The following is a 10,766-nucleotide window of genomic DNA, read 5'->3' as shown; positions in this document are numbered from 1 at the left end:
TCAAAGAGCCTTGTGAAGCAGATGTTGGAACCTGATCCCACTAAGCGTTCGACTCCTCAGCAAGTATTTGGTAATGAAATGATTTTAACTCATTTTTTCGTATTCAACTTGTTTTTTCTTCTGTTGGGTTTGAAGTTGAGAAACAGAATGATAAGCTCCAAATGTTCTTTTAGCTAGAAGAATCTTGTTAAGTTATTTGGATCCAATTGGTTATGTCAACAGAGTGTTTTGCATTTTGAAAATTTCTTGTTTGGTATCAGTTGAGCTTCAATTGTATTATAGTATAAGATTCGAACTATCAAGTTTTATGGCATTCTGTTTGACTATCAAGTTTGATGAATTCCATTGTTGTTTTGTTTTACAGATATGAATGTACAATGAAATGTTGCAGATCTTTCGTTATACATACGGAAACCGGTCATGTTATTGAATGAGTATGTTTAAGCCAACACTCACTCTCTCTCTTCAAATCAGTGTATCCTTTTGCAGGAAGAGCAACGGGTTATAGAAACCAAAATAAGGATAAGGCATAAGGAAATGCAGGCTGATGAAGAGAAAATGCAGAAACGTCTGGAATCATGTTCCTCTAGCACAAGCGCAATGACTGGCGAAATGGAATATGGTTCAGCTTCATGTCGGTTTATTTGCCCTGCCAGAACGTATCAGGAACAAATGGTGTCACAAAGGCAGTTTTGATAGACTTTGTTTTTAAATTAGAGAAAGAAGAGATACCATCATTGTTTTGGACCATGCACCTAAAAGGGTATGTATCATCTCATCTGATACCATTTTTTCTATTCATTGGATATATCTATTTATTTAGTCGACATTCATGGCCTGATTTTTATTAGTAGTTTACCTTTCAATTTCTATTGTTGTGTTTGCGTGAAATTAAAGATATCAGTATTACCGTATTACTATATCATAACCATATACTGATGAGATTAATCTTAGAGTTGTTCCCTTTCAGTTGTATTTCTTATGCTTAGCTTTGCCACCCAAAATCCTTAGTTGAGTGTCTTCCTAATTATGCTCATGTGATGATGCGTTAATAAATGAAATTAAGCAACCATAACAAATGAATCCAACCCCATTAATCAGAATTTTAGAAGGCATATAGGACCGATAAGCCCACTGAATTTTTCTTTTTCCTATCCAAGTCTGTCAGATGTTTGGAGCGCTGGATTTAACAAAGAAAAGAAGGCATCAATCAAAAATGTCGTTTACAAAGAAGTATTCGATAATCTCCAATACAAAGACACATGTATTAATTCCCCAAACCAATAAACAACACAAAATTAATAATTTACCCCATTAAATTTCTACAGTACTAACCAAAATTAAATAAAAATAAAATGCAGGTGAAGATTACAAAGAAACAGAAAAAAATTAAGTCAGGAAAAATAACATCTCAGCTATTCCAAACAACTATTTTCCCATTTAAAATCTCATTGACCGTAATGTTATATAAAAAACCGTTCTTTTAAATACAAATATGTATTTTACAATACATACACAATGTGATTTAGCTGTTCTACCAATAATAAAAAGCATAATCAATATAAACCATCAAACTTGATTTCATTTAAATAAACCAAACATCTAGCAATAATAATGGTCCACCAATGCATCCTAATATAAGAAAAAACAAAATTCATCAAGTCTAAGATTTCACAAAAATAATTTTTTTTAACACCACCAAAAATTAATAATAAAAACTTAAAAACAAAAATATTACAAATGAACATTGTTAAAATCAATATTAACAATGATTTTTAATTTGTTGATCAAAAAAGTAAAAACAATGATTTTTAATTACAAACAACATAACAAAAATTAACCATAAAATAATTTAAAACAACAAACAATCTCGCGGCATAGGCGGATACTATCCTAGTTTTATTTAAATAGACTAAATCACTCTTGGTTCAAACTTGATCCTAAAATCATAAACCGAAACATTCGGTATATGTTTGGTTTGGTCAAACCATCATCAAATTCAAATATCAGATTATTTATTTATTTATTCAAATCCGTCGATAATGCCAACAAATATATACATTACAACAACAGAGAAACAGAAACAGAAACAGAAACAGAGGACCTCTCACTCATCATAGATTCATATCACATCACAAACAAACATCAGGAGGACGAAGATGAATTTACAAAAGACGAAAGCTTAAAAAAAAAAAAACTAAAACAAAAGCTATCTTCACGCGCCTCTAGCAACGTCGGATACTCCTCCTCCAACCACCTCTTGATTCTCCGCCGGAAAACCAAAATTAGTCGGCGCGTTAGGTCCAATCAGCTGAATCGCTGCGTTATCGTAAGCAAGAGCAGCTTCTTCCGCAGTGTTGAAAGTACCCAACCATAGACGATCACCTCGTCGTCCTTTATTACATACTCCTTCTCCTCCTCCTCCTCTTCCTCCTCGACCACATCTGATCTCCGCCACCCATTTCCCCCACGGTCTCTGCCTCACTCCGCGATACTTCTTCCTCTCCTTCGTCTTCGCCGCCGGCGTCGCGAGAAATTCAGCCGGGATCCTGATTTTGAACCGTGTTTTGCAGACGGCGAGTTTATCATCGGCGGAATCGGGAGGATCGATTACGATCTCCTTGACGAGACGCTTCCCACGGCGGCGAGTGGTTTGGGATCCTCCTCCTCCTACACGATTCTCCGTCTCTTCTTCGTCGCTTGAAGAATCGGTGGCTTCGGCGTCGGTGAAAGAGATTCTGATGATTCGCTTCATAGTGAAATTGGGGAAATTAGGGTTTCGTCTTCGTCTCCCCTAAAAAGGGAAGGCATTTGGGCTCTATCTCACTCTCACTCTCTCTCTCTCTCCGCTTTGGGAATTTGTGAAAAAATTATATTCCCACCGAATATGTTTTTATTCTTTCAGAATCTCTTTTTGAATTTTTTTCTGATGCCTTCATTTGTTTTTTTAACTTTTTTTTTTGTATATATAGTACATTATCTCCATATATTAATAATTTTTATAGTTTTAGAATTGAAATTATAATATTTAGATTTTTTTTTTTAAATTACAAATACTATTGATAAATTCAACTATACACATGATATACATAAACTCAAATTTATGATTAACGACCTCAATTATCTTATTTTAAAAGCTTATAATACTATAAAAATTATGCATATTTTAAAATTGAAAATGATAAAAAAATATTGCTTATTTTTATGACATGTTAATAGAGTATATACTGCAACATTTTAATTTGATTATAATATAACAAAACTTTTTGTTTTATAGAGATGAACTCCATGTGAAAATTTAATAAAAAACCCATATGTTAATAACTTAATATATCAACTTATGTATATATGTATAAATTTATATAATTATTAATTTATTATATTAATGTGACTATGTTTTTTACATGTGGATTCTAAAAAAATTACTGTCTTATTATTTTATCAAAAATAAATATTAATAATCAAATAAATTATTAACAACGGCCGGAGGTGTTTTGCGTGATGGTCATCAAAGACTAATCGAAAACTAACAATAAATGTTAAAATTCACAAACAATTAATAAATACACTAGATTCAAAAATGGTGTAATTTTTTGAATCCCCTTTATAATAAAACGGAAGTACACAACATTGTTTTGTAGACTATATAATTTTAATAAGTTGGTTACAAATAAGTTATACATTAATTGATAGATTAATTGGTTATAAGTTAAATAGTGGGTGCAACTTTAATTTATTTCCGAAAATCTTAAAGAGAATCTAAAAAATCATTTGATATCATTTAACTTACCATATTAATTTCCTTTATTAAATTATTCATCCATATTAAAATCTTTTGATATCTAACTTAACATATTAATTTATTAATTATCATTATACTTCACCTCTTATTTTTATATATGAGTTTATTTTGTGAAACAAATAAATTAACATATTATTTATTATAATTAAAAAATAGTTTTATTTCCGGATATACCATAAGTTGTATTTTTAAAAAAAAATATAAATTGTTCAATCTATAAAATATTCAAGTTTTAGTAATATTATTCTTTAAAAAAAATATCTATTGAATTAAAATTTTGACTGAGTAACGAGTCAAAATTTGAACATTTAAATTCAATTTCATATTTTTCTGTTGGATTTTTAAATTTTATATAATATAATAAAATTAAAATAATTTATTTTGAAATATTTTTAAAATAGGGAAACTTGATATGAAAGTTAGAAACTATAAACACTCTAAATTGATTTGTTATAGCAATGTCAATAATATGTCACTATAATATGAAAGAATTTCAAGAAACCAAGTATATTAAAAAAAAAAGTAAACAATATATTAAATTTCTCATAATATAATAACTCGCTTTTTAAAAATTAAATTTACAAAATTATGTCTTATAATGACATTCAAGTCATGATGTAGAATATACATTGTTGAAATCACATCACATACATACAAAATCTACAAAATTTTATATAAATTAAAATTTAATCAGTGCTATAGCATGGTAATTATCTAGAATCATTAACAATATAAAACTTACAAAATATGTTGTCTTTTTCAAGTCATCATATTTAGCATATGATTTTGTTGCATAATGTTTTATTCAAAAAAACTTTTAAAAACAATCACATAAATTATATTTTATATAAAAATTACAATATAAATAAAATGAATTTCAACATGTGCTTTAGCGCGGATCTTAATCTAGTTACTAAACTAAAAGAGTAGTTTGCCAGAGATTCTTTACTAGTTGAGCTACGAACGCTTGGTTAAATACAAAAGATTACGATAGATATTAATGTGGGCTAGAAATTTACTAAACATAAAATTTCCCTTAGTATTTATCATCAACATTTAAATATGACTAATGACATATTAAACCATTTGGTAAATAATGTCATCAGCTTTGTATCTAATTCAAAATATTATATATTCGTAGTGGTAAAAATAACATGAATTTATGTAATTGCAAGCATTAGTCGAAAATCATATATCATTTTAATATTTGATATTTATTTATACATATTCTTTTTCTTTTATAATTTTACATAATTATTTGAATTCAAGAAACATCATCGAATCCAAACATATAAATAAATGTATAAATGATCTGAACAAAGCCTGAACAAAATTCCAAGCAAAAAAATTATATTTCTAGTGTCTATTTTTTACTTTTGAGGTTGAAAAGAAAAAGTCTCATATCCATTTTATAGAATTAAGGAGACGGATAACGTTAGTAGAAAATTAGTTCTGTCCTAGAATTGATATGAGTTAACTTAAGGATTATCATGCAAGTGTTGTTATTTTGGGACAAAAATAGTAAAATGTCAAGAATTATCATAAATAATAAATCGAAAATTTAAGGATTAACATGATAAAGTCAAGCAGTAAATTGTTCTAATATTCATATTATAATTAATAAATAAAAATGTTAAGAATTAAAAATATAAAATCAAGCAGGAAATTAAAATTAATATTCATTCTTCCAATTGTTGAAAAGAAAAACCACGATAATTCTAGCAATTTTAAATGGGCCGTATCTCGTATGGGCCTCTCTTTTTAGTTTTCTCTCCAAATATTCATTCTTGGCAGGGGATTTAACGGTGTAATAAGAAGCGGGAAATTAGGAACAAGTTAGAAACTTTAATCACACCGAAGAGAAAGTACAGAAACATGAACAATGCTCTTGCCTTCCGTTTCGGTTTTATATGCCTCAATCTCGATATATAAATATAATGTATATAATCTCTACAGTTTCATTTGTCACATATCTTCTTGTTCGTTGTTCAATGGACTTACTCATCTTCCTCCTCGCTTTCCTCCTTCTAGCCTCTCCGGTGGCTCTGGCCAAGTCTTCTTCCACCGTTCCTGCCATCTTCACATTTGGTGATTCCATCTTCGACGCCGGAAACAACCATTACAACAAAAACTGCACCGCTCAGGCTGATTTTCCTCCTTACGGTTCTTCCTTCTTCCACCGTCCCACTGGGAGGTTCACCAACGGAAGAACAGTCGCTGACTTCATCTGTAACAAATCATCATCATCTTTTTTTTAAGATTTCTTCTTACGCAAGGCACCTTAACCTCTTCTCTTTTTCTTGACCCGTTAATTGCAGCTGAATTTGTAGGCCTTCCGTTACAGAAACCATTCTTAGAATTGCAGTATCAAATCTTGAACGGAACTACGAGCAAAGTCCCTTCAAATGGCATTAACTTTGCTAGTGCTGGTAGTGGTCTCTTGTTTGATACCAACAAATTCATGGTAAATATCTCGCTTTAAATATGATAAAATGTTTGTTTCTTGTGATTTGTGAATCACTTGTTAATCACACATGTGAAATGTAGGGCGTGACACCGATCCAAATCCAGCTTCAGCAATTTCAGACACTAGTAGAGCAAAACCATATCGATAAATCTATAATCCAAGAATCTCTCTTCTTGTTGGAGACTGGTTCCAACGACATCTTCAATTACTTCCTTCCGTTCCAAACTCCTACCCTTTCTCCAGACGCCTATATGTGAACTCAATGTTAGACCAAGTGAACAAAACGATTGATCAGATCTACAAACTAGGCGCACGACGCATTGCTGTCTTCTCCTTAGGTCCTGTGGGCTGTGTCCCTGCAAGAGCCATGCTTCCTAATGCACCAACCAATAAATGCTTCGGTAAGATGAATGTTATGGCCAAGATGTACAATACAAGACTTGAAGATATAGTGAACATAATCCCTACTAAGTACCCTGGAGTCATAGCGGTGTTTGGAGCTGTGTATGGTATCACTCACAGATTCCAAACATTCCCTGCTCGTTACGGTAAAGTTTATAACTAAATGCTATCTTTGAAACTTTACAATCCGAAAGCTAAATCATGCTTTTGTTAAAGGGTTTACGGATGTGTCAAACGCATGTTGTGGGAACGGGACACTGGGTGGATTGATGCAGTGTGGAAGAGAAGGATACAAGATTTGCAATAACCCAGATGAGTTTTTGTTTTGGGATTTTTATCATCCAACAGAGCGCACTTACAATCTCATGTCACAAGCTTTGTGGAATGGAAACAAAAACCAGATCAGACCGTTTAATCTCATGGCTCTTGCTACCAACAACATCACATTTTAAACCTCCTCTCTGCTTGTAATGGATCGTTCATGAATCATGATGAGTTTGTGTTCTGATCATTCTGAAAACAAAAGCCAGAAAGTGAAACTTCGCTTCACTTCTAGTCTCTTCCTCTTCTTCTAATGTAACATGAATGCTACAAAATGTTTTTATTGTTCTTTTCATATCTTTATGAAATACAATATTAATATCTGATTCTATCTACTATCTATACCTGTTTACTATACGCATTCTACAGAAATCTTAGTTCCGTCATCTGAGTGATGATGATTATCCAAGCCATTACCAAAGCTACCGTCTTTTAGTTGAGGGTGTGGATCCGCAAACACTTCCTCCCTTTGGGGGCGGTTTGCATAGAATATCCATAGCACCAGGCAGAGTAACACTCCCACGGAGATCAGTGCGAGTCCTGCGTTTACAATCCTCAGATTACGCTCCAATGGTTTACAGTAATCTGAGGTAATACTCATAAATGTATCCCTAACAAAGTTGCAATCTCGGAAGCTAAGCAACGGAGGCGTGTAATGCTCAAGAGCGTAGCTCTCATTCACAGCTGCTACCAACTGTCCAAAGGTGGAAGGTGTTATTCTTCCCACGGTGGTGCAGATTCCGGATTGTGTAACCTCGCATATGTAATTCTCCCAGACCTGAAAAAAAGAAGTTTATTAAGACATGTCTTAGACCTGGTGGTGTTTTGTTCAAGATATACAAAGATAGATGAGTTGTATAGTACCGATGATGCATTTTCTACCGACAACTCCCAAGGCGAGCACTGGCGATCTTCCATGTTTCCATCAAACGGGATGCACAAAGGAGGCATGGGAGGTCCAGACTGATTGTAATAACGCTCTTGACCTGGAGATGGGTTTGTGTTGGCGACGGCATACACAAAAGTGTTTACAACGGTGACGATGCTGTTGATGACAACTTTACTCTGTGCAAGAGTCTGGTTTGTGGTTTGCTGATCAACGCATGGGAGGATGCTGCTGAGAGCTGTTTCTGCGTGTGGATGATCAACCCACTCCTTCATGGCTACACACGTATCTGAAATTGCACTGGACACCAAAACAATGACATTTAGTTAACTACATCTGTGAGTTTAGGATCAAGGGAAAACAAACAATTGAACAGAAAAATCTTACTTGTTTAGGATCAGAAAGACTCCACAGAGAACAAATGTCACAGCCACCAGTATCCACCCGCTCACCACGAATCTATCATCATATACATCCCCATTAGTCAGGTTTCTATTTATCTTAAACCACTAGAAATTAAAGAAAAATGAGAGTTTAAAAGGCTCACATATGAACAACATGTTGGTGGCGGAGGACAGAGAGCACTGTAATAACGCAAATAACAGATAAAAAGTTAAAGTCAAGTGGATGCCACAGCTATTCAAAAGGGAATAACCAAAGAACCAAATCAACATCAACTGGACTTACATAGACCAAGAAAAGAAAGGATGAGCATCACAGTAGCGACCGTGATCAAAGCTGATCGCCTGAATATGTACATAAACAGAGTTAGTATTAACACTGTTTCCCCTGTTAATCTATAAATTAGTTACCATTCAGCTCCACAATACAACACAGGGCAACTTACACAGCATAAAAAACTCTCTTAATCTTAGCAGCATTATCTGTTGTTTTCTCTTCCAGTGTTACTGCTGCAGTGTTGAGATTGACATTCAACTTGTCAATCTCATCCATTACATTCGACGGAATAGAAATCGCTGTCACGTTGATCGTTTTCGCAAGCGAGAGATATTGAGTCACATTCTGGAGAATCTCCACAGTATAGTCTGACTGATTCACCACATACTTAAGAGTATGCATAGCTTCAGTATGAAACTTATCCTGTCCAACAGATAAAAGAATACATCCAACCCTGCAAAACAAAAAAACCAGTCTCCAATCTCAGAAACAAATGACACAGAACAACCAAAAAAAAACGAATGAGGGGGAGCGAGTTGAGATAATTACGCTGCAACACAAGTAAACACTATCAACAAAATGAAACAGATTCTTCTTGAATCGAATGGCGATGATGATGATGATCCTTTGGCTTTATCACAAACTCTCCATTTAAAGCAATGATAGACAACAAGAAGAGAGCCAAAAGACAAGAGCCAGATAACAGCTAGAATGAAACCAGGAGCACCTGTAAATCCAACAGACTGAAAATATATAGCGATTACAAGCAGATCCTAGAATCTAATTAACAAAGTTGGAAAAAAAAATTGGAGATGATCATCAACTTACAGCCCAATAGTGATTATTAGTGATGTTCCAGCCGCCAAGGTAAGGCTTAAAAGCTTTGAGAATGTCAGGTCTCTTGGTTCTATGAGCTGCTAAGACTAGGTAATCAGAGACTACATCATCAGATGATGAAGGTCCTGGTGCTAACGAGATTCCACCTTTCCATCCAAAATTAGGTGAACCTGATCAATTTTGCAGCAAAAAAAAAACCAAAATCACATAATTCAGAATACGAAGCGACTAGTTTCGGATTTTAGCGGATCGTTTAACAAAAACAGAAGAAGCATTCACATATAGTTAATTCTGAAACCGAGACTATACTACAAAATCCCAGAAACGTGAAAAAAATCGCATCAGCGTGCAACAAAACAAAATCCAGATAGGAAGAGAAGGGAGAGAAACCTAAGATGAGTTTGAGAGGATCCTGTGAGGAGGATGATGAATCAACAACGGAACCGAGAGAAACAAAAACGACGACGGAGAGGATAATAATGAAGTTCATCTTCTTTTCCTCAGTCACTGGTGTATGATGAAAACGCCGAGGGATGGAAACGAGTTGGTTCGAGTCATGAGAGAGGAGGTAGCGAAATCAGATCGGAGAAGCGGCCATTGTTGAAGAAGAACAAGCTCTGAGAACGCGGGTGCGGAGATGAGATTTATCTTATCACCCGCGCTTACGCCGTGTCTCTCTCTATCACGCTTTGAGCTAAGAAAGAGAAAGAGAAAAAGGAGAAGAGTGCTTTTATTAGTTAGGCACCTTTACTCTCTCTTTTGTCCTTTACCACTTTTCTTGTTTTCACACTTAATTTACTTATTTATACGATTTTTCACACGCACTCCTTTGTTTGATAATTACAAAAACTAGTCAAGATTTTATGGATTTTTTTCCTAGTTATGTTGTTGTATAACAAACTTTAGCTAGATTAGGATTTGTTTAGGTACTAATTTGGTAGCATATTTTGGGTTTGTTTTTATGATAAGGAGAAATCAGATTTTGTATCTTAATCAAATTAAATGGTGATAATCAAGAAGATTTTGGCTTTTTTTGGCAACAAATAATGATGATTTCGTTATTATTCTGTTAATGGCATGGGTTGTTTTAGAAAGAAATTAAATTTTTGGTGACATGACTCGATGGATCTAAATCTTATTAAGTTAACGTAACGTGAGTTGTGGCGTCCCTCCCCTTCAGTCTCGGTGTCTTTAGTGGCTCTTTGTTCTGTAGCCACGTGTGGACCTTTAATCGTGACGGTTCATTGATTGGATTTGGACCATTATTGTATGTATACTCATGTGTTTTTTTTTTTTTCTTAGTTAGAAATTTGTATTAATTTCATTTCATAATCATGCATTGTTTTGTGTCCATACAATTCATCTGAAGTACC

General features: G+C 33.7%; 3 protein-coding genes and 1 long non-coding RNA gene across 4 annotated transcripts; 2 read left to right on the top strand and 2 right to left on the bottom strand.

Moving 5' to 3' along the window:
• On the top strand, positions 8–841 carry LOC109126571. The gene is made up of 2 exons (XR_002033468.1): positions 8–70; positions 475–841. It is a non-coding gene; the product is annotated as an uncharacterized LOC109126571 (long non-coding RNA).
• Positions 2,041–2,870, bottom strand: LOC104712680 (ethylene-responsive transcription factor ERF070-like). The gene has a single exon (XM_010429629.1). It carries the CDS (start codon positions 2,753–2,755, stop codon positions 2,216–2,218), a length of 540 nt encoding a protein of 179 aa, XP_010427931.1. The 5' UTR covers positions 2,756–2,870; the 3' UTR covers positions 2,041–2,215.
• Positions 5,692–7,226, top strand: LOC104712677 (GDSL esterase/lipase 6-like). The gene is given in 5 exon segments (XM_010429626.2): positions 5,692–6,031; positions 6,121–6,266; positions 6,350–6,517; positions 6,520–6,817; positions 6,888–7,226. Coding segments are annotated over 5 exon segments (1,167 nt in total). The 5' UTR covers positions 5,692–5,712; the 3' UTR covers positions 7,124–7,226.
• On the bottom strand, positions 7,258–10,133 carry LOC104712678. Its single transcript, XM_010429627.2, has 9 exons — positions 9,784–10,133; positions 9,385–9,563; positions 9,106–9,299; positions 8,726–9,010; positions 8,566–8,624; positions 8,426–8,462; positions 8,266–8,337; positions 7,857–8,178; positions 7,258–7,770 (listed from the first exon to the last, which is right to left on the bottom strand). The coding sequence occupies exons 1-9, from the start codon at positions 9,881–9,883 to the stop codon at positions 7,345–7,347; spliced, it is 1,674 nt and encodes a 557-aa protein (XP_010427929.1). The 5' UTR covers positions 9,884–10,133; the 3' UTR covers positions 7,258–7,344.

Source organism: Camelina sativa, chromosome 9 (assembly GCF_000633955.1).
Source record: "Camelina sativa cultivar DH55 chromosome 9, Cs, whole genome shotgun sequence".
NCBI lineage: Eukaryota > Viridiplantae > Streptophyta > Magnoliopsida > Brassicales > Brassicaceae > Camelina > Camelina sativa.
The sequence above is the reverse complement of the archived record's forward strand: the minus strand, read 5'-3'. Positions and strand labels throughout refer to the sequence as shown.

What these genes read in the sequence shown, in the direction of transcription:
- LOC104712678 (XM_010429627.2), bottom strand. Translation starts at nt 9,883, where the DNA reads ATGAACTTCATTATTATCCTCTCCGTCGTCGTTTTTGTTTCTCTCGGT. An exon ending in CTAATAATCACTATTGGGCT is followed by an intron (nt 9,300 to 9,384) that starts GTAAGTTGATGA and finishes ATATATTTTCAG; the next exon opens with TCTGTTGGATTTACAGGTGC. An exon ending in GTGTTTACTTGTGTTGCAGC is followed by an intron (nt 9,011 to 9,105) that starts GTAATTATCTCA and finishes TTTGTTTTGCAG; the next exon opens with GGTTGGATGTATTCTTTTAT.
- LOC104712680 (XM_010429629.1), bottom strand. Translation starts at nt 2,755, where the DNA reads ATGAAGCGAATCATCAGAATCTCTTTCACCGACGCCGAAGCCACCGAT.